This window comes from Perna viridis, chromosome 3 (genome assembly GCF_037379345.1).
Source record: "Perna viridis isolate PV_CMFRI_1.1 ecotype Kerala chromosome 3, ASM3737934v1, whole genome shotgun sequence".
NCBI lineage: Eukaryota > Metazoa > Mollusca > Bivalvia > Mytilida > Mytilidae > Perna > Perna viridis.
In genome coordinates, this window is record NC_142447.1 from 7,728,729 (window position 1) to 7,754,879 (window position 26,151).

Below are 26,151 nucleotides of genomic sequence, written 5' to 3' on the forward strand. Positions count from 1 at the left end.
AGAAAAGTATACAAAATTTGTGTCTAAAAACAAACAATTTATTGCGTGCTACCTCATGGTTCATTTTGATAAATGAGCATTCCAAAGAGCGCCAGAGTCCATCAGTCTACTACTGCGAATGTCATAGATCCCTCATATTACCATCCAAAGACAAAAAAAAAAACAATGACTCTTAAAGAAATTTAATACTGCAAACTCCACAACAAGCGAGAATACAAAAAGTTGATGAAACTGTATATGCTACTGTATACAAATATTGGTTTTAAATTATTTCATGAAGAATTTTAATGAACTTGATGGTTTAAATCTGATGCCTAATATACAAACATTAACACAGAAACGAAAAAATTCAGGCGTAACTGGAAATTTTACACATATTTTGTAACAAGTCAACTTAAAAGAAAATAAAAATGCAATGTGTTTGATGGTACTGTTTAAACAGTGTGTTGTAAGCGAAATGACACCATATAAAGTATATAGTAATTTCACATATTTGAAGTTCAGTAATATATTGTGTCTAAATTACCCAATTTTGGTCATTTATAAAGTTGACAAGCAGCCAAAGTGTCAGTAACCTTTTTCGCTGTGACAATTCTATTTGCTTTTAAAGTCTAATCGCCTTGTTGCCAAGTTGATATCTAATTTGTCACTTAAATTGGACTATTCAGTTTTAATTATGAAAAAAAAAATACAGAGGTCGGTTATGCATCTCTATGTCGTCCTAAGGAATTAGAATTTGAAATTGAAATGGTTTCCGATAATCCACGAGTTACGATGTGAAAATCTGTTTCAAACGTCAAAAGTGATAATTTTAAATATTTGTAGAATGTGACCTTATTAATTAACGTTATAACGTCACAAAAAGATCATGTAGAGAAAACCTCGCCTAAACAATTATTAATTGTTAATTATCTTTGAGATAAAAGTTCAAATTTAAGAAATTGTAATACAAAAAAACTTCCAGAAACAAAACCAACAGCAAAAACTGCATGTAAACCTGCAAAACAAAAGAAGAATAACGAAGCGGATAAAGTGAAGAAAAAAAATAAACACAAGTGTAATTTTTCATCATTCATCTATAAAGGAATGGTCGTCTCGAAGCATTAGCTGTGAGTAAACATGTAACCATAGTGTATAAATGCACACGTTCAAATAAAAAAATTATACGTGTACATGGAAAGATTAATTGTTGGGGTTTAACGCCCGAGCAGCAATATTTCAGCGATATTCAGGCGATTACATGGGGAAAAAAAGAGACTGAGTTTCCGCTTACCCAATACATTTCTACTCCTTGACATCTCAGTAATGTTGATGTTGCAGGCTCCGGCGGGAATTCGGCTAATCAAGTTGTAGCCATAGGATAAATATCGCCTCGTAAATATACCAGAAATAAGCTGACAGGTAGAACCATCGCCATTACAAATTCCACACTGATCCAAAATGGCGTCGGATCCGGCAATCCCATCACAGCCAATTCTCTGGAAGAAAAAGATGTTGATTAATATCCATTTGTCTCAGTGATAAAAAATATCTTTGATTTTCTTGGGAATATAAAACAGATCGAACTCTGAGAAGACATAGTTTTGATGATGAAACGTTAGTAAATCAACGGAAACCAATATGACTATGGTGACTAGGGGAATAGACTGACTGCATCGACGAGACCGGTTTCCTCTATGGTTTTTCGCCCGATGCATTAACACGTAAGGCTTTAACTTTGACTTTCGATCATTTTGTAGGATCGATAAAAGTACAAATTAATTAAGTACTTCCCCGTCTAAAAATCAGGCAAAGTGTATATAAGGTCTGTCACATGAAAAAAAGCAGAGATTTTATTGTATTAACCAAGTATTTAACCTGATAACCTCCGGAAATAACCAAGTACTTGTAAAATTTGCTTTTTGTAGGATAATGATAGGTCAAATCTAGTTGAAATGCATTATGGAAAAATGGCGGGAAAATTTTCTCGCACTTCTCACTTATATAACCAGTCAAACAATATCTACGTCACAGATGCTTCATGATAAATTTAAATAGCTTTTCTGCTTAATTGTTTCCTAGATGTATTGAATGTATTTAATCTCAAGGCAAAAGACGAAATTGAGAATTATGTTGTGCCACCCATTGAGTGATTCTTGTACAGAATGGCACTTAAAACTGCAGTTGACATATTCTTTTAACATCTTGATATAGACCTTTCCTCAAAATCTTCAAATGTCTTCCTCTATTCAATTTCATCGCAGAAAGAAATGGAAAAATATACAAAGGACTATAAGAAAATGTAGGTACATCTATGATATGGTATTTTCCATACAATGATGTTCGCCTACTACATGTAATACATTTTTGTATATTTCATTCAAATAAATACACTTTCATGCATATTTGCAAGTACATGTAAACAATTAATAAAACAAGGGTTTGATAGACACATTTAACAAGAAGTTACAATGTACAGTAAATGCGCTCAACCTAGAATTGATGTCAATTATTCAACATTTGTATTTACTATAAAATCCCATTGTAAACCTATTAACGAAGTATCTTTGCTCAGATAACAATATAAAAGAAAGACAAACATTTATTATGAGAGTGTTGATGTATTATCTTTAGCTATCACAATCTCTTGCTCTGATCCTAGATATCATATACTGTTACCCAAAACCTAAAGTGATAACACTTTGACACTTAACGCTGTACTTGACATTGGCGTTTCTGACCTCAGTCAGTTAAGATTTCAAGTATTTGAAATTTATCCAGCTTTAAGACAAACTGATGGTTTCTATGGAAGGTGATGGAAACCAAATGATGAAACTGTAGACTTTTGTACATTTACAGTTCTGTAGACACGGAACACGAATGCTATCTAACTGTAACAATTTCATCTTTTGACATTTTTTTTCAGATATTTATCCACTTCTTCTAATAAATGCACGTGGATAAATCATGATCAGATCTGCACACAGTTGCCGATCTAGGAAAGATTTTGTTAATTTCATGACAAATTTGGAGGGGGGACTTTTTGATGGTAAACTGGACATCCATGCATCTAGAGATACTCAAGCAGTTGTTCAATGGTTTCGCGTTTTAAACAATAGGATGAAAATTGACTTCGAAATATTCCACAAACCGACTTAATGCAGCGCTACTATTTTTTTAAATTCATTTCTATTATATATATCAAGTTTCATGATAATGTAGTCTTCAAAACTCTCTGTTGACATACAGGTGTTAAGTATATTATTATAATTGTTCTTTCAAGGACGTTTCTCTAAATTCTAAAATATGGTAAATCATTTAAAGGTCTTTCAATTAGCCTATAACGAAATTATCAGATACTTTGCACAATGGAATGAAACCCAATGTGAAAATTATACGTCTAGAGGCAAAACAGACATCCCATTACAAAAACGAGAAGGCCACAAGTCTATAATTATAGTAGCATAGAACATTTCTACACTTGTTAGTGATAAGTTTCCCCCGTAACTATCAAGTCATGTAATTGTACTTTGTATATAGTGAATATATCTCTGACAATAACAAGGGCGACAATTACATTGCGATACTATCAGGATTCATTACTTTCGACACCAAATAATTAAGTTATATCGCTACGGCCACTAGCACACGGACTGTCACCTGTAAACAATGCTAAGAGCCTATTTTATCGCTCATTTATATCTATCTTAAGGTACAATACGTCTGTGTCAAGCGCACGTATGATATAGCTAAATTGCTAAATATGAGGCTGTAACCAGAAGCACAACTAAAAAACACAAACTCGTAGATATTGTATGTTTTGGCTATAGTTGTGTCAGTTATATATAGATATTGTGATAATTGATCTACATGTACAATGCACGTTACCAATTGTACATACAGTATATGTGTGCATTGAAATTCCAGGCTGAACTCGGATAGCTTGTACCTCTTTATTCAATAAAAATGTCTCCCCAGACCGAAATAATTTAGAGTGATCATTTTGAATCACGTTGACATATTAGCTCAGACCAAAATGGCTATTTCAGTCTATTACCGAACGAAATGAGGTATTTACGAACCTCATTAGGTGTAACATTGACAAATTTAGAATGACATCTTTTGTCTGGCTTTACAATGTACATTACAAAAATCTTTAAAATGCAGTTAAATTTTAATAAGGGCTGATATCTATGGTTTGACCACTTTTTCAATTTGTCATTAAAGGGGAAAATTGATCTTTTTCTTACTTTCTATTACTTATTTACTGTTTAGGTTGTGTTTTTTTTTTCTCGCGATGAATTGCACTTTCTCATTACTACCCTACCAATTAAGACATTTGTTTATAATATTTGCCGATAATGGGCCTGTTTCAATGATATGTGTGATTATTATGCTTGCATTTGTACATATACAAATTTATCAGGCATATATATCTTTAGATTAATACTTTTCATGTGGTAAATTTTCCATTCCTTATCATATGACAATTGAATCCTGCATAAGTTTCGGTGAAAGTTTTTACCTTATTGTTTGAAAAAAACATTCCTGAATAACCAGAACAGTACCATGAATGGTTTTGTGTAACTAGAAAGGGTAGCCAAGGGAACCAAGATTCTAGCGGAAACCAAAAGAATGCAATCAAGGGATAAAACTACAGAAATAAACAGACACACACAAGAAAGAACGAGAAATAACCAAAATAACACGTACAAAGAAACAGAAGTAAATGAGCAACTCGGACTCCAATAAAAATGGGGGCATGGACCAGGTGAGGATATGGATACTTTCAGAACTTACATATATTATTTTCAAATGTATATTGTCCCGTGAAAAATCTTGTCGATATCTATGAGACAAGATGTCAATGAACAGTTTTCCCCATGAAACATACAATCTTGTTGCAGTGAAATCTGTCTTAACTGAATTGAATTCAATTTGAAATTGGTTCGGATCAGACAGATGATATGATTTAAACTAATACATGTATTAACGAACTTTAAAATCTGTCTGGTTTAAAAGGGTTCTGTTTTATAAGGTTCAGCGAAAACGTACAAAGTTGATATAAAGGAACTTTTAAATTTGTCTGGTTTAAAAGGGTTCCATTTTATAAGGTTCAGCGAACAGAGAACGTACAAACTTGATATCTTCATAACCACTGAAGCAAGATTTCTAGTCACTTTGTCAAACCGTTTCAAAGGACTGACCATGGCATTTATGGTTAATAGGAGCTATTAACACGTTATTGTTAAGATATATACTTAAAACAGGCAAGGAAAATGTCTACTTCCTTGTGTAAAAATTATGGCTGCATCAACATTTCGGTACTTAACAGATCCAACAGAGAACGTATGCAGGTGTTGTGTTGCAATTACAAGTATTTAGTACCTGAACAAGCCATAACATGAAAAATGCACTAAAATGGCATAAATGTACATGTACATCTGTTAGTGACAAAATGAAATATCAAAAATCACTCAAGATTTCAAATACGATTCTTTGTTGAAATAATTAAACAAATTTATACATGTACGTGATTTTTGTCAGATGTTTCTAATTGAAGATAGTCAGAATTAAAGGTATACAGCTCACCAATCAAGGTGGGGTGAGCCGGTTATAACTGCATGCTACGGTACGAAAGCTTAAGTCGAGTAAGCGACAGTCTACATATATGCCGAAAAGGGGGCAGTTAAGTTGAATTGTCATCCATCTCAACGATACAGTCATTGGGCAAAATAACTTAGTTGTCTTCCTTTTTTGTAAAATTATTATTTTTTTAAACAAAAGATCGTTTATTTGCTTTTCGTACAAAGTTCGTTTATTTTTCTCCCATCCAAAATTATAACCCTCTCCAACTTGTGTCATGGTGTCAGAAATCTTAACTTGCTGATGATTTGAGCATTGCAAAGAATGATTACGTATACCACTTAACATGAAAAGCTGTTGTAATAACTGTACTATTCTGTTCATAGTACCGAAAAAAGTCTCGTGTCAGATTGTATCAAACTCTTTTACTCTTTGTTTTCATTCATTCGCAAAACAAACTGTGCAGACACAAGTGACACAGTATTTGTGTTGGCACTGTAACAAATATTTTACTTTTTTTCTTAATAGATAAGTAAATATAGTAAACGTCATCGATCACATGACATATCAATCTATTGCAGGTTCATTCATAAAAAGCAAAGCTCCCTTTCATTAAGGGGGAATGTAAGAAACTTCGTTATGATTTACAATATTTGTCAGATAATAATTTACCCATAAAAAGTCAGGTGACAGGTTCTTGAATAATTCGCATAGTAGTAAATGGAACAACGGAATAGTGGGTGCCACATCCGGTTCCAATAGCTAAAGGTACCAGTAAAACTAGTTAAAAAACAAATTTCATTTACGAATTGCCACAATTTGTCTATAGAATAGTTCAACTGACTATACATTTCTACATGTATACATATTTGTAATGCAAAACAATGGGAACCGTAGGCGGTTCGGAATTTTTTTTAGATGGATGTTTAGTGAACACATGTAAGTGCCAGTAAGGTAATTTATACCCCGCTTTACATGTTAAATCACTTATGGTATAGTTCTTAGCATGTATGATTCGCTGTAGAATATGACCGTCGTTATTTAGTATCATTATCAGTTTTGGAGAAATGTCCTTTTACATCCGACCAGCCTTGTTTATGTCACACAAACTTCGTTTCCGATCTCAAATCGAAGGAAGTGATATTTCAGATGAATCTACATAATAATTATCCGGTTAGGTCACCTACCCCGTCACCCTTATCAAAATGAGTGATTACTATTCAAATCTAGATATGTTCTACAGCTGAGTTTCATGAGATTAGTAAAAATCACGACTGACATCACCCGGGTTCTTATGGTAAGCAGAGCTAGCTTAATCTAAAGAAGCCAGGGTTAACGAAGTTCTCTATTAATATATTAACATTAGATAAACAAAGAAAGAAGAAATATTCCTTTTTAATTGCAATTTTAATAACCCGAAATCGTTATACAATCTTTTTATCCCTTAACTTGAGGTGTTTCTAAACAAAGCAAAAGAGCGGATTTCATCACACTTGTTAGAATCGGTCGTACATTTGCCAACATCTGCAGAATTCAGTTAGAAATGCAAAATCATTCATTACACAAGTGTCAAGTGTTTTATGTTGGTAACGGATTGACGTGCTACATGTTCCCGCTCTTTGACATAATTTGTCACGTCTTTGACAACTGTAATTTTCCCTTATTTGTTTATGACACTTAAACATTTACATATCAATTACCGTTAAGATATGTACCGGGATTGAATGGTAAGATTTCTTCAATTTTACACATGACTGTGTAGAATTATTTGTACCATAGACTAACCTAATCATCTTTGGATAAACCAGATGTGATGCATACACGTATATTGTAGCAACATTATAAAGTATGTATCTAGACAGTAAACAGACGCATACATGTACGAGCGGAGCAACATTCTCCTGTCCTAACATCCGGGTACTTAAGGGGTAATCAAATTGGTTGTGTTTATACCACTTTTTCGACGAAACAAAATAATACATGGACATCCAATACCAATAATAAATTGTTTTACATTTTTTGGCCCTTTAAAAAAGCAACAATATCTGCAATACCTCAAGAAGGACGATTGGTAACGTCGGATTTCTGGTTAAACGATTGGCATAATCATACATCTACATGTACATGCGCAGACCCTTATAGGTTTTCAGAAAGTGTATTTCCAGACTACCATTCGCAAATTCTGTCTCAAAACTGTACGAAATAAACATACACTGTTATTATAGTATTTTAAAAAGGGAGTCCCCAAGAAATACCCAAAAATGGGGGTCATACAGTAAAAGCTTTAGACGTGTCAATGTCATACACGTACAAAGTAGGGCGTAGAATAGCATAAGTAAAGTTAACAATTACAACACTTAAATAAATAACAAAACAGGAGTTTTGTAATCATAGTAATAAACAACTGCACGTAACAGCTTGATATACCTTTTTTCGCCCATAAATCAATACAAAGACAAAATTGTTTCGTTCAAAACAAGGTAAATTCAATTTGGCTATTGAATTCACCGTAATTCACACAGGAACTTAAAATGTCATTTTTCATATTTATGTTGAAAAGGTCTTTTCATTTTCAAAAATATGCTTCATGTTAAAACAACTCGCAAGTTGTGTGCTACAAAAACTACAAAAATGTGTACATCACCACATCATGACCTGGCAAGAGTGACTCGATAATCATGGTACATGTAAAACTAATTACTAGCTTCGTATGTATAAGGAAGCAACCATATGATATTTTGTTTTTCAATATTGATTCTGACCTGACTTTTTTCACTCTAGTCCGTTCCTGATTTCTTTAGATCGTGTTTTTCCCCTACTGACATGCATCCTGCCTTTCTATTTGACCTGATTGGGAATCCTGGATTATTTTTTTACAATAAATCATCGTCCTGCCCCTTATTTCAAATTTTAGTCTCCCCCTTAAAAAATAAACTCCCTCAGTGACTTCCGGTGCTTTTTAAAGTCAATTTTACAATAAATGTTTAAAAGCCTGGTGTTTTAGAATAAAGTAATTTAGTTACAGGTTAGTGGTAAACATTTTCTGTACAAATACACGCTCACTGCGAAACGGCTAAATTTCCTAAATCGTCTAAGTGAAATATTACTAAAAACTTATACAGTTTCCCGCCTAACGATTAGAAAGGTTTGTACATAAATACCATAAATAAAATTACGTAACAGAATTAATATAGCTTTCGGTAGAATATACACAAAATAAATTAAAAATCGGTATTAGTTTTTCTACTTATAAATCCCGATTTGTTTATGGAATGCAAAATGTCCTACTGCGGGAGCCATATTTATGATCTCAAATCTCAGGTGTGCTTAGTCAAATTTATAGCATCTTTTTTACTTGCATAGGTAGATATAGGCGTAAAAGGGACGGTTGCTATTTTAGAACTTGTGACTAACATGATAATGTACAAAATTCAATAATGGTAATGTTTCTTGTTATTATTGCAGTAAACTTGAAGGAAAACGACACAGTGAAAAAAGCATGTAACCGTAAAATGATATTAAAGGAAAGGTGGCAAATTGTCACGCTTATACGCAAAATGGGAATTGCGACTTCTGAAAGAGGGTTTTTTTGTTGTTTTTTTTTTTTGTTTACTGCTATGCTTTCGTTTGGTTAGATATGTAAGTAACAAAGCCTTCTGTCTGCTTTATTCAATTTTAATTTGAAGAAAATGTATAAATTTCACTTGTTCCTATGTAAGACAATTTACGGTTGCTATTTTAGAACTTGTGACTAACATGATAATGTACAAAATGCAATAATGGTAATGTTTCTTGTTATTATTGCAGTAAACTTGAAGGAAAACGACACAGTGAAAAAAGCATGTAACCGTAAAATGATATTAAAGGAAAGGTTGCAAATTGTCACGCTTATACGCAAAATGGGAATTGCGACTTCTGAAAGAGGGTTTTTTTGTTGTTTTTTTTTGTTTTTTTTGTTTACTGCTATGCTTTCGTTTGGTTAGATATGTAAGTAACAAAGCCTTCTGTCTGCTTTATTCAATTTTAATTTGAAGAAAATGTATAAATTTCACTTGTTCCTATGTAAGACAATTTAGAGCGTTGATTTAACGGAAAGGGAAGATGGGGTGAAAAATTCGGTTCCGGTCCCATCTCATTATGGCGACCCTCCTTCATGTATGTTTCCACTACAACACCGACTTAAGGACAGGTTTATTATATTTTAATTTTAATCTGATGGTAAAATCTTTTCTTTAGACCTTCATTAAATAGTTTATACTTATTTAGTCAATTATATTTAAATTACAACAGGTATAGTAATGGATGTCCAGACAGGTGTCCGTCGCTTTAGGGATAATATACCACATTAAAGAGTCACTGGACAAAACGTGCTAATCGTCAAACCATTTTCGTCGCAAATGAGAAGCAAACGGTCCCTGTAATATCAGGTACAATGAGATATTTTGTCATTTGTATTTGTAAACTGAATATGTACATGTCCATGGACCATACCATCTTGGAATCATTTCGCAATTACTTTTCAAAATGCCCGTATATCTCCGTCCTTTTGCCATAATTGATAGTACAACGAATGAAACCAAGAAGACAATTTACATTAAGTTGTACCAAACATTATGTTCCCATTAAATAATTTTATCATACTACTTTCCCCAAATATGTTTATTTTAAGCCTTCACATGAAATGGTTGATCGGACAAGAACTCGGTCATGGGGTGTGTACAGTTTATTGAACATTCACTAAAATATTGATAACAATCGGTATAGTCCTCTTAAATCATGATCCACTAAACTATCTATGTTTTTCTTAAGTCATATGTTTTATATATTGATGAATAGTAATAGCGTACCAGACAAATGTCCGGCGCTATCGGGGACGTATTTATTCTGTATTGAGACTGCGACCTACTATCAGCAATTTTAAATTCCCCGTCCAACTTACTGGTTGATATGAAGTCAAACGAAGTGGTTTGATTCCATATCAACCAGTCAGAAGAACAGGTAAATTTGCTTTCCTTTCAATATTATAGCACGAGAAGTGGACTAGTACCAAGCAGGATCCATTCGATTTGTCACATTTTCTTGTACTGAAAGAAGTGTTTTCGAACTTAAAGGTTGCACACAATGGCCATAGCTAGTACAGAGGAAAGCTTAAAACTGTTAGTTGAAAATACTTTGACCGCTTTGCCTTACACCCGCAAGCAAGTCCAAGAAGTCTGTACACACGTTGTAATTTCAAGCACATTGTATGACCATTCTCTCAACAAAACCGTTGTTTCATTAGTTAGGTTTACTTTGTTTAACATTTTAGAGAATTAGTCGATATTAGTTAGTTGTTATATATAGCATATACCATTGTATGTCCACCAAAAACTAATTAATTCCTCCGAATGTCAAGAAACTATGAAAAGTGAACTACAAAAATAAGCGACCACCCTTTTCACCAATAATAAAGGTTGAAAAAAAAAGCCGTTCTACTGAGTCTCACATGCAATACACATTTTATTCAGATCAGGTCACTGCAGTGATAACTTGTAAATCTATATAAACGCGTTATTGCTTGTGGACCCAGGTCGTGGTACATAAATAAACACGTTCATAAAGTTTAAAATCTTTGGTTGAAAAGTATAATTTATATTTTGTTGTAAGTGTATCTCTAACAAAGCGAAGCAAATTTTCTCCCACGGAATGTAAATGCTAATATTCTCATGTGTTTGCGAAATTACCAATCTTAAACCACGAAGATAAAAACGTGACAAGTTTTAAAAAGCATGTTCACGTAACTTAATGCATATATTGTACTGTTAAAATTTGGCCATCTCAACCCACGCAGAGGAGGCGGGTAGGTGTTAAAGCACAGTCCGATCGATTCAAGTTGAGGCTTTCTACATCACAAGTACTGGGTACTTTAACGGGAAATTACATGTACGTGCATGTATAAAAAGTGAAATAAGATAAAGATGAAAGGGTAAAAACTCTAACTAAATGCATTTCATTACTTTTGTATTGTTTTCATTTTTAACTGAGAATAAGGTGGTGTCTGAAGCCTAAGTAATTTATTTTGCAAAAAGATCAAGGTGAACGAGGTTGGATTGTACAATTGAAGTTAACAACATTTTGAACGAAATAAACAAATACATTTTTGAAGTGGTCGTGTAAAGTAAAGAAGTTAGCACTTCAGAATAGAATTTTAATCAAAGCCAATCTTAGCATAAAATTAAAAAGCATCTAAAACACTCGGTGACTGCGTCAATGTATAAATCATTTATGGATTATATAATAGCATTATGTACATGTATTTGAATACTAATTTCGAGCTGCATTCATGTTCTCACTTAAGCCTTCGATAGGTTTGTCAAGTTTATTATTGCCAGTTACACTGCGAGTATGATAAACATTTCACTTCCACGCGACACGGTTGCGGAAAATGGTGCACGAAAAACAAAATGGTTCTGGTAACAAACTGCACTATGTATACATGTTTGTCAAGTTATCTAAAATCAGATGACTGCTGTAGCCGCTTGTCACAATACAAAAGTTCAAGCTTTCGAAAGTATCCCACTGTCGGGCGAGTTGAAATTGAAAGGTACACCTGAATTGTAGTGTACATTGTACATGTAGCCGAAGAATGTATCCCTCTCACGATACAAGTTTGATTTGCATTAAAGAAGCACCTACTTAAAATGAAAATATTGTGTAAACAGTTACACCAAATTAATGCATTTTCAAGTTACACAAGTGTGTTAAATATTTTCGGAATCCTTTGATTATATAATTTTATAGAGTTCATGCAGTTGAATATAAATTTCGTTATATTTACATTGCATTATTTAAGTTGCTGTTTTATTCTCTAGCCATAAAACAAACATGACACTCTTAGAATGTCAACACAGAAGGTGTGGGGCCAATTCCTGAATAATAATACCGTACAATGTATCTAGATACAATACGTGTATCACCCGAAGCAGGACATATGTTTAGGAAATGTGCATTTATAAGAAACTTTCTATTAATGTGACCCGTTTTGTAGTTAGATTATCAGTTCAATAAACCAACAATCAAAGTAAACCAGTCACAACCGAACATGTTTCGGATTCTAGATTTTGTCTAATTTTCCACAGATAAAAGAAAAAATTATACATGTATGTACAGGTACATACAAGGCTATAACTTAATCGGATGAGACTGTAACTTTCTTGGGTTCGTTGTGGATAGAATCATCATATTGGAAACGATCGGCAAAATTGCTTTTTTGGTATTACATTGATATCAAGGTCAGATATGTTTGAACGCATTCTCAAGTGCAAGATTATAATTATTAGCTATTTCAAAGCTGGTACACTTCTACCATATTCAGTACTTAAAGCCGCCTCTTTATGCAAATTAGTACATAACAATGGTAAACACCTCCGCGAATTCGTTTTGTTAATACATGTAGTAGTTCGCATGCCTTATGAAATGTTTCACATCCTGTTCGTAGCAAAACTTATCATCTAGCGGAGTGATAAGTACATTGTAGTGATTCATGAAGCGGATATAGGTCTGCGGAGGAGAATTAGACTAAGATGGAACGCAACGTGACTCTCTATGTTAAAGATGCAACTTAATAGCCGATACATATATATATGTACATGTACATGAGTACGAAGGAAATGAATGGCATTAGTAAGGTAGCATCTCTTTTTTCTATAATTAATTTTGTATGAAGATAGAAGTAACCAAGAAAAAGTTGCAATAAGTTCAGACAAGTTAACTAATTTAAAAACTCATTCAAGTAGCAGTTTGGTGAAATTGACTGCAATGTTTTAATTGGAAAATCCGAAACGTAACAAGCAAACTGTACCTTTTAAACAGTGCATTAAAATCTTTACTCAGAACTATACGTACATGTGTACAACTTCTTAGTGATAACAATATGAAATATCAAATCGGTAGTAATGCATCGCATTAATCTAGGAATGCACCTTTAACTACATCAAAGAAAGCCAAAAATGTTTGTCTTTCTTCTCAATATCCTCAGATATTTTTGTCATTCATCAAAAATAATAGGATTCGTGCTTTGGGAATTACATAAATAATGAATGAATTTCTTTGGGGAGGTCACGAAGTTAGAATAAAATGGCCGACCTTTACTAGGCCTATTCACCCAAATACCACAAAAGTATATACAAAAACGGTCGTTATTTCCCTAATGCTGAACAGCAATCTTACGTTTCTAAGTTGACTTAAAATCCATAGATTAACTTTTAAAAACGGAACAAATTAATCCAAAGCCACTAAGTCAAGTACACTTCATTTTGATTTCAAGGTAAAATTGATGTGATATACGTTAGTCGTAATGTTAATATAAATATCTAATCATTCTGACAAAAATGATTGAAACTGTTAATGGCTAAACGGTTTCTTTTTCATTCATAAAATAGTGACATGTTTATACGGTTAACATTTAGGGTTGTATGACGCCTGGCACACAACTCAAATCTGAGGTAACTCCATATCTCATATGCTGGTCTATGATGGAACGTTTCATTTTAACACGTCAAAAGAACAAAGCTCGCCCCAAGATACTATTATACAATGAATAAAAACGTTAAACCTGTAAAAATAGAAAATAAATATAGTTTTCAACATTCCTAACTACTATGAAATGGATACATGTATCTGGAAGCCTCGCGAGATCTTGTGTTCTTTTAAGGACGTGATCAAGCACAGAATGTAAAGAATCACAAAACTTGCACCATCTTACTGTATCCGCTCATACGTTGATTTTATTTTTGTACATGCCAGCGTGCAACGATTGTTTTTTTTTCTTCTTTAAATAAACAGGTACCATCTACTTGTATTTGGTCCGAATAGTTACAAGCTTATTACTTACAATGCACCACATACACGTACTTCTTACTACTATGCATTTCATAACAGCTTTATACAACTTGCTGAACTTTATACATGAAGTACATGAAGCTAATCAGGAGAATGTGTCAATCAAATGCACATTACCTCTATTAAGATCGGCGCTAAAAACACAAATGAAATTGTGAGTTTTATCAAATTCGTAGCCAACCACAGGCCCGTGGGCAGGACTTTGTAGAGGGGGTTCTTTAGACTCGTTGAGCAAGTCCTGCACCTCGCACTGTGAGTTGCAGTCGATTTTAATAGTCACAAATCAAACAAAACCTTGAATTTAATAGTGCGTATTCGCTTTTAAGGTGGGGTCGAAAAACGTTGAAAGACCCCCCCCCGTGGCTACGGGTGTGAACCATGTCTTAAATAAAGAAACTATGCGAATAAGTTTTACTTATCATACATGTCAAAATGTCATGCCATTTAATGGTCATACATTGTACGTGTATACCAAAAGTCTCCCCAGGTTTAATTTGGTTTCCGCTTTTTGACTACTTTCGTTGTACTTGACTATGTTTATAGGTAAAATATCGAGTACTGGATTCGATAGTGTTACTGACAAAATGACAAAAAGGTATTTCTGCCGACAGACTCAGTCAAAAATATAGTCAGTCGGTTGGCAAAACTTGGAACTGAACACATTTTATTGTATAAAAAGCAAAGGGATTGAACATACTTATAAACATCCTCTCCCAAAACTGTATTTGGTTTCAAACTTTTTGACTGGTTTGTCTTAGAGACACATGCAGAATTTAATAATGCTTGTCAAAAAAATGACAACAAAAAACTTAAGGAGGTAGACCTAGGGTAAGGGACACAACTCCTACAAATAATTGGAACGTTTGTATTCTGCATCAATCTCATGTAAACATCAAAATAACTTGGACTGATTTCATTCTGTTTCAAATGAAAGCTTGATAGCCTTTGGTGAAATCGAATATGATACAAACATATCACTGATTTCAACAGTTATGTCCCTTTCCCTATGTCTAACTCCTTAATCGCAGGCTAAAAAATTAGGGTCGTACATGCAGGGTAGTATAAACATGACTATTTTTTAAGCCTGATAATTATGCAAGAGCTGGTCTTTCCAATAGTACCTACTGAAGCAGCAAAATGGTACCAGGTGGTAATTAACTGGATTAATTATATCCGCTTATAAACGATTTGGCTGACTAAGTCCTATGGCTTCCAAAAAGAATTAACTTTTCTTTACTTCTTTACTTTAACCATTAAATTGATTGTGTATCTTCTCATAAATTCTTTTAATTGAACGGCTTAACACCTGTGTGTACAATTGGATTGAAGCTTTTTACGAATCGATTTCAAAATGCAAGTACATCTCTTGCTATTTAGAAGAGTTCAATTGCTATATTGATATGAACGAATGAAAAATACAGGTGTACAAAAAATGAGAAGAAATAAGCATAATACAAGTACATATATCGGCAAAAAATGTTCTAACAACAATAATTTGAAAAATGTTCAAGGTAAAATTTAGAAATAAACGATAACTCAAATAGTTATGTAATAAAAAGCGCTATTGTACTGTTAAATCCCCCTTCAGTTATTTCCGTCGAAATGATGCTGCAATATTTTCTTATCAGTGGGAATAAACTTTTATTTATGCTTTTTAATCTGAGTTACACTTTCGTCACTTGAAATTTGACATTTAGTAAGATTTTTGTCTGTTAAAAATTATGTTAAGTCTAGGTCCTATGTACTACATGTACAGCTGTATGTACACGTGCATGAGTATATTGTGATACTTTCGAGCAATAGTTACCGGTTCAAGGTTAACGATATTTATTTGTAGAAACATATGTTAAATATGGTACGGTACGAACAGACGGACTAGGAATTGAACAAAAAGTGGCAGATCTGTACTTTGTTGTGGCCGAACCGGTGCCTGACCCTTTTCAATGAACCATAAATATAAATTGAGTACTGGTTTCTCAAAAATACCTCTTTTTGATAAACTACCACATCCATTACTGCATGCGGAATTAAGATTAGAAAATAAAATTAAGAGTAAACCTACAACAGATGCACGTGCATTTCAAAGTAGAACCCCAAATGCGGTACTGATCAAATAACATAAAAATTGATCCTCAGAACTTTCGAAACACTGCGCTTAACAACAATAAGTTGCACAAATGTTACATAACATTTATTAAGAAGATTCGGATTAACTAAATGTGGTCGTATACGGGCGTACACAATTTATTTTGAATGTTTATTGATCATACTGCATTATCGCCGCGCCTTCTTCAAATACAGGAGATATTCAGTAACTCGTATGCAAAATCGATAATATGTTCGTGTCTTTAAATAATCCACACCTAGTACGCATTTTATCCCATTCATAAATTTCGAGACTAGTGTCAAACAGGGCCATATGTCATGTATATTTGGCAATGCAAACACGCTCGTACTTCCGTTTTAGTTTCATAAGGATAGATCAAGTCATTTTTATCAATATTAGAAATGTACATGTAAACATGCACAAGTACAATTTATCATACAGGATACACAGTATATGTACAAGCATGGGATAGTTAAAAATTGAGATGCATTAGATATCCGGTGTACTGAATACATGTATATCATTGTCTTTTTAGCAGAAATGATGTACGTATCGTACATTTAACTGGCGCAGATCCATATCCCTTGGAAAGGAGGATCCAGAAAAAGGGGGATTCTATGCTGTAATGATACATTTTCCCCAAGGTGTTCAAAAAAGCGATCCGCCACCGGCAAGTTAATTTCGTGTCACAAGCATTCACTACACCTGCGTTGTTCAAAACTACTTAAAGGGGCTAAAATTCAAAATTAAAAACAAAAATTAAAACCCTCATCATCGGCACAAATTCGAAGAAAATTTTACATACCCCCAAACTATATTTTGTACTACACGCATTAAAACCTTTGCGGCTAATCATGATCCCTTTACAATGTCAAGGAACACAACAGCATACATTATCATATGTTTCTTTCATGTTTATGGCATTATTTGGATTCGTACGGTGTTATACAGATATTTGACTTGAATGCTTCCATTCCATTTTTCTTTATTTATTTTTAAAAGCAAAACTTACAGTTAGTTGAAGTACTATTTTTTGTATCTGATCAAAAATAACTTATATTTATAACTGTCAGTGCTGGATTCAGTGGAAGGTTCCGGACCCCTCACTTTTTTATTGAAATTATTGCGTGAGATTTAGACAGTAATGTGCTAATGACAGCCTGCAGAGATTGATACCATTTTCATCGATTTATGGTTAAAAACACCCCTATTTTTAGTGTTATGAATCCGCCCCGACTGTCTATAATACACAATTCCCTTACTTAAGATGGTTTTATACCAATACAACTATTATACATGCATGTCTTGTTTCAATCAGCTCTTTATTGAAAGGAATTATGATGCAAGAAGTATTATTTCGTGAAAGATACAACAATCTCGCATAAGTGTCAAACCTTGCACCTCTTTTTTTCTCCTTCTGAAATTGTATATCTAGACTATATAGTTACGTAATGTTCATTTCTGTTCATTGTAAAATGGCTGTATTCATCCATTTGTATGAGCATAATAAATACCAGTTTACCTAAGAATCATGCAGATGATGTTTAGCCACATTTTTGTTTAGTTTCTTTAAAGTACAAATTCCTCTTATTTTGGACAACTTTCTTACGTTCTCTGCCTTAGATAAACCTCTTGGCATTTTTATCAAGCATAACTTTCGAGAAGCTTTACTTGATCTATAGGCTGCTTAGAAAATTTACAACAATTTTCGACTTACCACTTCATCTTTTTTGCATGATTCTTAAGACAGTCTGTAGTTCAAACTGTATACAGAGAAATAGCAATCTGTGTGTTGACTTAACAAAATACATTTATGGCGGACTTAAGTTTCATAATCATATGAAATTGTAGTTGCTTATTCAAATGCAAAAAATATGAGATAGAAATGAGAACCGAAATGAATCTTCTTCTTGCATTGAATTGATATTATTATCTGAAAATTGACTATAGTTGACTTAAAGAGGTTTAAGCCTCAGTGCATTCGATAACAGCATATTGTAACGTCCATATATGTAGATAAAATTCCTTTAAATTCTACTTTCTTAACCCAATATTTCATATGTCTGACTGTTGTTGTAATATAATGACAAAATAATGTGCATGAACATTTTCTGGGGCAACATAGAAAAATAAAAAAAAATGTCGGTATGATTTCCCTGTCAAGTCTTTATGCCTGGATTACATTTTTTTTTTTGCATTCTTTTGATTTCCACAAAAATCATGGTTCCCTTGATTACTTTAAATTCATATAAAATAAGAAAAATGCGTGTCTTAGAATTCAACAAATAAAATTGTAAGTCTACATTGGCATTTTTACTTTTAAATATCAAAATCGCAAATATGATAAATAAATTACATAATTTCCCGCCTTATAATAAAATTAAGAAACAAATCACGGAAACTCCATTTTATTATTGTTTTACCACGAGCTGGCCTTTGATGTAGCATTGTTATTCCCCGAGTAGTAGCGAGGGATTAAATAACAACGAAAATGGTCAGCCCGTGGTAAAACAATGATAAAATGGCATTTCCGTGATATATTTCGGTTCTAATAGGACTAGTTTCTTCATATTTTTAATAGTTAATAGACGCAGCCTATGTGTTGCACGATGGTCATGTGTTTATCACTTTTTTACTACGGCTGTGGTCTAAAGAGCTTAGGAGCACGTCATATTACAATAATTTGATTTGATGTGTAACAAATTTCAAATTTCTGATTGGTTAGTTCGCTTTGAGCTAACAAAGTTATTTTGAATAAACTGCTTTGGTACTGTGACGTTTTTTAACGTCGATAGATCCACACTTCGCCATTGAATATTACGTTTTGATAATGAAAAAGTTCGCAATATTTTGATTTGAATTCATTCGAAATTAAATTATGATAAGCTATTATTAGAAATAAAAAATAGAAAGAGATAGAAATATGACCTAGTTGATAAAGATATGGAGAATTGTCCTAATGTTGATATACAATGTATGTAGACTCAGTCAATATTTACAAAAATGTCTGTCCTACATATTGCAGAAAATCAATGTTTGACACTGCATTGTTGTTGTACATGTACATTTCACGCCTTAAGATGAGGGTCTTTACGAATATCGTTATTTCAAGGTAGACAACTAAGTAATTATAGTCTTTTTGTTTGTTTGTTTTTGCTTGACTGTTTTGTGTGTGTGTGTGTGTGTGTTTTATTGGTTGTGCCATTAACTGAAATTCTTTTGGACACTTCTTTAGCCGTCAGATAATTAAATCGCTTGTATTGTATGGTCAAATGTTTATCACTAAGATAAAGTTGTCAAATTCCTTCCGACATCCTATTAGAAATTCGGTCAAACTTCGACGGAATCGCCTATCCAATAATGAATTTAAATTCTGTACGCCTAGCGTTTTGTCCATCCCTTTAATATATGTCTAGACTTTCATCAAACAAGATTGTTCACCATACCTACATTCATTTCATAAAGAACGAATGAATTTGAAAAATCGATGTTTCGATGTCAGATCCGCTTATCATCAATGACCACCTCATACATGAACATGTAGACAAGTCAAGGACCGGCGCGTCATACCCAAGAAACGTTTATAGTTTATATTGTCAAAAAAAGAGCCCCACTGAATTTCACTCTGCATGTATGTCTTCGGTAGCGATTTTATTATCTATAACTTTCCAAAGTTTACAATGTCTTATATCTCTCAGAGAATCGGATCTAATGTTTCCATTGTTCCAGCATAAACAAACTATCTGTATCCTCTTCGTCAATGTCTAAGGCGTTCCTACTCGTGTATTACAAAACGCAACTTGAGAAAAACTTAACAAGCACATTGACACGATATTCTCTTTGTAAATATTTACCCGTTTGTCTGACAAGAATTTCAGTACAAATTTAAAAATTGTTGTTTTATTTTAAACTTCTATTTTACGCCTGTTAAAGGGGCACTTTAACGATTAGTGACCATGTGATCAACAATAAAAACCTGCACTTGACCACTAGCATGAATAATTAATAAAAAATTAGGAGAGCGCTTTACACGCGGTGAGGTTCTGATTTATATAGGTATGCAAGATGTGGGTCGGAACAAGAAACAAAACTGAATTAGGTGGGTGTTTGACATGCATGAATCACCTTCTGTCTGATTTTTATAAAGACTGCTACTCAAGCTAAAACCAAACTGCTGTTATATTTATAAGTAAATCTATGTAAAGTTGGTATGAGCAGTATCAGTTGCATCAGCTCCGCAGACCTATAACCGCTTCCAGACATGCTGATTACAAATACGCGAAGCTGCATTTTATAGTACTATTTTGCATAAAGGGGAGGGGTTAAGTATGCGTAACACAGAGGTGTAAAAGTTTTAAATAGCGAATACCTTGTAGGTAGGAGGTATATGTAAATGTTCTCAAGGTCATATAAAGTGTCTACATTCATCGACTTTAAAAAGCATAAAAAAGTCATTGATTGTGTTTTTAAATTGCATGACTCTCAAACATACTAGTACTTCGAAAGTTGAAGAATTTAACACGTTGCAAAAAGTTATAATTTATGTTTTGTATTTATAGCGTCAACTGCTACTTGTAATGGCTTAAAAGATTGCACATACATGTATACGCCAAAGTATTCATGAAATGTAATGTTACAATTTTTTACACATTATACATGGTTTTCATTTCTTTCATTCCTTCCTTTAGCGTCTAGACAGTTGTCAAATAAGGCCGTTTGCTTTTACTATTTAATTGTATAAACATTTGAACTTCCGCAGATCTGAGGTCAATAGCTATAAAATGCCTCTATAGGAAATAGATTTATAAATTATTTTATGGAGCATTCCGTAATTCATTTTTTATGCTATCGTATCAACATGGTGAATATCGACATGACAGTTTTAGAACGTTTACAGCCTTAACAAAGTTGGTTCGGGACAATTTATATTTTTTGTTAAATAAAGACTTTTTTCACGGTTTACACTCATTATACCAACATACATTAAAGCGGAAACTAAACTGTTATATTTATAAGTATTTTTTAAGTGAAGTTGGTGTGAGCAGTATGACTCGCAATCTCCTCCGCCAACCTATAAACGCTTTCTGATTTAATTTGTATCACTCCGCTAGTAAAGCCTTAATTTAGCTAATACACCAATGCATGAATAATTACAATATATTCGACGATAGCCGTTTGCTGGTACCATACTTTGAAGTACTTGAACATGAAGGAGTAAGCAATGGAACCAAGATTCGAGCGGAAATCAAAAGAATATATTCCAAGTATAAAGACTAGACAAGGAAAACAGACACACAACAAAGGACATGAAATAACTGAAATAACACGTACAAAGGAACGAGCGTAAATGAGCAACAAGCTTGGTTTGAAATAACCTATTTCGTTTTGCTATGGTCATTAAGTACCAGTTTATATACAAATAAGACACTGCCTATGGTAGAGGTGATTCATGGTGTCAAAAATCCACAAAACAAATGATGTTTTTGTCTACATATGCTATATTTTTACATAATTTTCTGTATTCAGATCCTTATTTTTTTTAGAAAACAATGCATGCATCTCCCACTGAAATAATCAAGTCAAACCAAATTAAGAACGACAACTCTTGCAAAGTGCCAATTTATATTATATACAATCAATATATTTTTTCTCGAACAACCAAATGACAAACTAAAACTGGTAAAGTGGTCTATATGACTGTTTCTGAATTGGAAATAAAAGTGAATTCGGTGGGTTAACTGCTACTTAATTGTCAAAGTCTTGAAATAAACCTCATCTACTTTTAGGCTGAAATATCTGCTAAATATCAACAAAATCATTTGACATTACACATTCAGTGACAGAATTGTCATTTAAAAAAATCATTAAATGAGAGATGTAAGATGCATGAACTTTGCGACCGGACATTACAAACAAAATATTCTTCTTAGTAGGACGCACATGTACATGTAGGAAACTTCTTCAAGGAGAGATGTAACACAAACATAATTTTGATAATACTAGTAAAAATCTCCTGATGAACTCGGGCAAAATAGATTCCACATTACACCGTGTCTTTACATGTTGTAAATAGTACCAAAAGCAATTACATATGTAATTAACAACTAAAAGACTTTATCAAATTCGAGTTGACCTCATGTGCTTGTTCAAATGTTTTCAACAAAACTATTTTAAAATACAACACGGGAATTCCATTCACAAATTAAAAGGGCTCAAAGTAATATTTACATGTATAACAACGTCTTAATCTCTACAACAGATCTATACATTGTTGCAGACTTGTAGTAATTCATCGTTTGTCATATTCCATGTTCTTATTATATTAATTTGACAATTGCACAAATTCCTTAAATTGCACTATACATCAAACATGTGTAATTGTTTCGCATAAAAGTCTACAAAAGGTACTTAATTTTTTCTTGCAATATGAAATACAGTAAAAAGCTTGTTTTCAAAACAAGTTTCCAGTGGTATTTTTTTAAAATTCCACACCACATTGTAATTATTACATCATATTTGTTAGATGTTATTTTTTTTCAAAGTAAATTATTGCAGTCGTTAAATAATAGTTGGCCAAATATTTATCATATTCAAAAACATAATTATATACAGTTAAAGATAAATTTTCATATCTTTTATGTACTTGCATTTTTTTTGGAGGGAGTAATGGAAACGTATTAGAGATAGGCTATTACGTTAAATCCATGTGTTCTCCTTAAAATATCTATGAACAATCTTTATGAGACGTATGAAGAAGTATTATTATTGACTAAAAACATGTAAAAATATACAATAACATCTAACTGTGCATTTTACATGCAGCATGTCATAATAGAATTATAAATAAATACTTCTCCGATAGCATATTTACGTATAAAATATGGAATCTAAAAAGATAACAATTCGGAAAACAAACAAACAAACAAAAATAAATGAATTTGTATTAACATAAAATGAAACTTACCAATATGAGACATATAATAAAAGTCCAGTGAAGATCCATTACTGGTCCATTCGATTCAAAAGTTGACCAAGAAGTTACATTATATTGATCCTGAGCTAAATTTTGGCACTAAACACTTAATTTGACAACTCCACTCCTGATATCCAATAATGTAAAACAAAGCGTCCCGCTGTGAAAATCGTATTTTACATTATAAAAATCTCAGGTGTGCTTAAGCAATACACCTTTTTCACCTGTTCAGGTAGAAAATAAGGTATAAAAGGGACGACTGCAATATTAGACCCAACTGATAACTTGAGCAAACTAAACTAAGCATTTTTACCTGTTGGATTGCATTAAATATACCTGAGATCAAGATTGACATTAATTTTATCCAATTAAGTAGAAGGCGTAAAAGAAATCTTAAACTGACGCCAGTTAAGGAATCTATTTTCTCATGTTGGAACCTTTAAATCTAACTTTTGAGGAGCCTATCGTGATATCTAACTGGAAAGAAGTTAATAATAAAAGGAGCAGATTACAAAAGAGCTATTTAGTGTATTAAGCATATCTTAAAATTTAGCATAATTATACTGAGTGCATTTCCATACCGATTTGATTTTTCTTTTATCATGATAGAAAGAGAGTACTTTTAAAAATCGGTCATTTTATAATGGGAAAAGATATCAACAAAAACACTCAAGGACAACGAACAGATTTCACAATCTAAAAGCCCTGCTTCAAATTGTTCTTGAAACAGAAAGCCGAATACTTGCATCTGACTGAATGCGAGTTTTACTTGCGCCACTAACAGCGAACGCAGGTCTAGTTTCCGCTCAACTCCGTCCGGCCGGCAGTCACGTGTAAGGGGTACCTATTTTATGTAATCGTGGTCCGGTTTCATGAAAAAAAATCTCAAATGGAGATTTTCCTCAAATCTTTAATTTCAACTGATCTGATTGGTCGAAATTTGATTTGAGGAAGGATTTTAAGAAAATCTCAATGTAAGAATTTTTATAAAACCGGCTCCTGTAACGTAAAAAAGTATGCAACCAATATCATTCAAACTTTTCATAATGTATAATAATAATAAATTTAATATATAAATATTGAATATGTGCATCGAATATTTTGGGAAGATTCGATTATTACCCTCCCCCCATTTATAGCATGTTAAACTTATTTGAAGAAGAATTAATGCTTACTTAATGTAGATTTTCACAACCAATCAAGTGGACAATTATGTCACATTTATGATACAAAATGATTGTTAAGATCATATTCATAATGATGAACTATTACAAGATTCATGTATAATAAATAGCAAGATGTCAATGTGTTATTTATTACACAATTAGCATAAATGCTTTTGCTTTTCTCTCCCCTTGTCCTTTTTCCAAAGGAATTATAGGAAAGAAGAAAATGAAAGAAACTCAGCTTCAATTTTATTTTTTCAGAATGTTCGAAAAATAAATTTTGGTTTTGCTGTTAAATCTACCCTATACTTTATGATTCTTTAAAAATGAACAAAGTTTTAAAAAATCATTGATCCGTTCTCAAATTATCACCAGGAAACCCTCGGTGAACGGACAGACGGACGGACACGCAACTTTTCTGATTATATAATATAACACTCCGCCACCTCATGTGACGGGGTATAAAACACATACTCTCCAAAGGTTTGTCACTTGTACAAAACAAGCGAACATGTACACGAATAATAAGTTTGACAACAAAATCTATCATGGCATCCCATTTAATCATACCCATAAAGTAGTCTATATATCAATTCATTTTTTGGACATGCCTGTGGAAAGCGCGCTCTTGTTTATTCTAATCACACTTTTAATAAGAACGTCAATTCTCCTTAAAACGAGACCGATTGGATAAATGACTGCTACATGTAACAGAGCAAGAAAAGAAAGAAACAAGAAAATATTATGACGTGATTTAAAAGCTCGGGTCAGAAACAAAATGAGCATATCTATGGTTTCGCTACTAAGTAAGAATCATACAAGATAGAATAAATACGAATATTAAATTCAGGTAAAAGGATTAAAGTGCGTCTAATATAAATCACATAAATCATAAATGATGGCACATGAATTTTTGTTCAGAAGATATATACAGTATGCATCAAGGAATGGAAAGGTACGGGTAAAATTTCTCGCCAATTTTCAACATCGAACACATAAATGTGCCATTTTTCTAAAGAAAAAGATATCGCAAGGAATTTTTATGGGTTAGCATATTCATTTAGATACTTCAGCTTGGAACCTATTAATGATGCGACGATTAGCATTCGGATTTTTTTCAGATGGAACCTCATTTACATGCGACTATCACTTTCAAAATGTTTCTTGATGATTTTGATACCGTCCCTAAATAAACTGGTGGTGCTAATACGGCTCTAGCAAGGCTGGATCAAAACGGAATGATAGGTGAATCCCAGATGATAAAATTGCAAGTCTTAAATACATGTAACTAATAAGTTAAAACTGGATCGTGCGACAGACGTACAGACCAGGAATGTGTAATCATACCCGAACTTTATTGACGAGGGATATATCATTATTCTACTAGTTTTCGTCTAATCCAATTCAGTATAAGTTTTGGAAACATGTACATATAGTGTTATTATTAGCACTTGGTCGCG

General features: G+C 33.0%; 1 protein-coding gene across 5 annotated transcripts in view; it reads right to left on the reverse strand.

Annotated features, from left to right (window-relative positions):
* The window catches only part of LOC148620856 (thrombospondin type-1 domain-containing protein 4-like), an 82,869-nt gene that overhangs the window by 24,048 nt on the left and 32,670 nt on the right, over positions 1–26,151 (reverse strand). For 4 of the 5 annotated variants that reach the window (XM_088574694.1, XM_088574695.1, XM_088574696.1 and 1 more), the window contains one exon: positions 1,274–1,478. In XM_088574694.1, the coding sequence (XP_088430820.1) occupies positions 1,274–1,478 (205 nt within the window). Of the gene's footprint in view, positions 1–1,273; positions 1,479–23,516; positions 23,835–26,151 lie in introns of those variants that run through there. The other variant, XM_088574698.1, reaches the window with a different exon arrangement.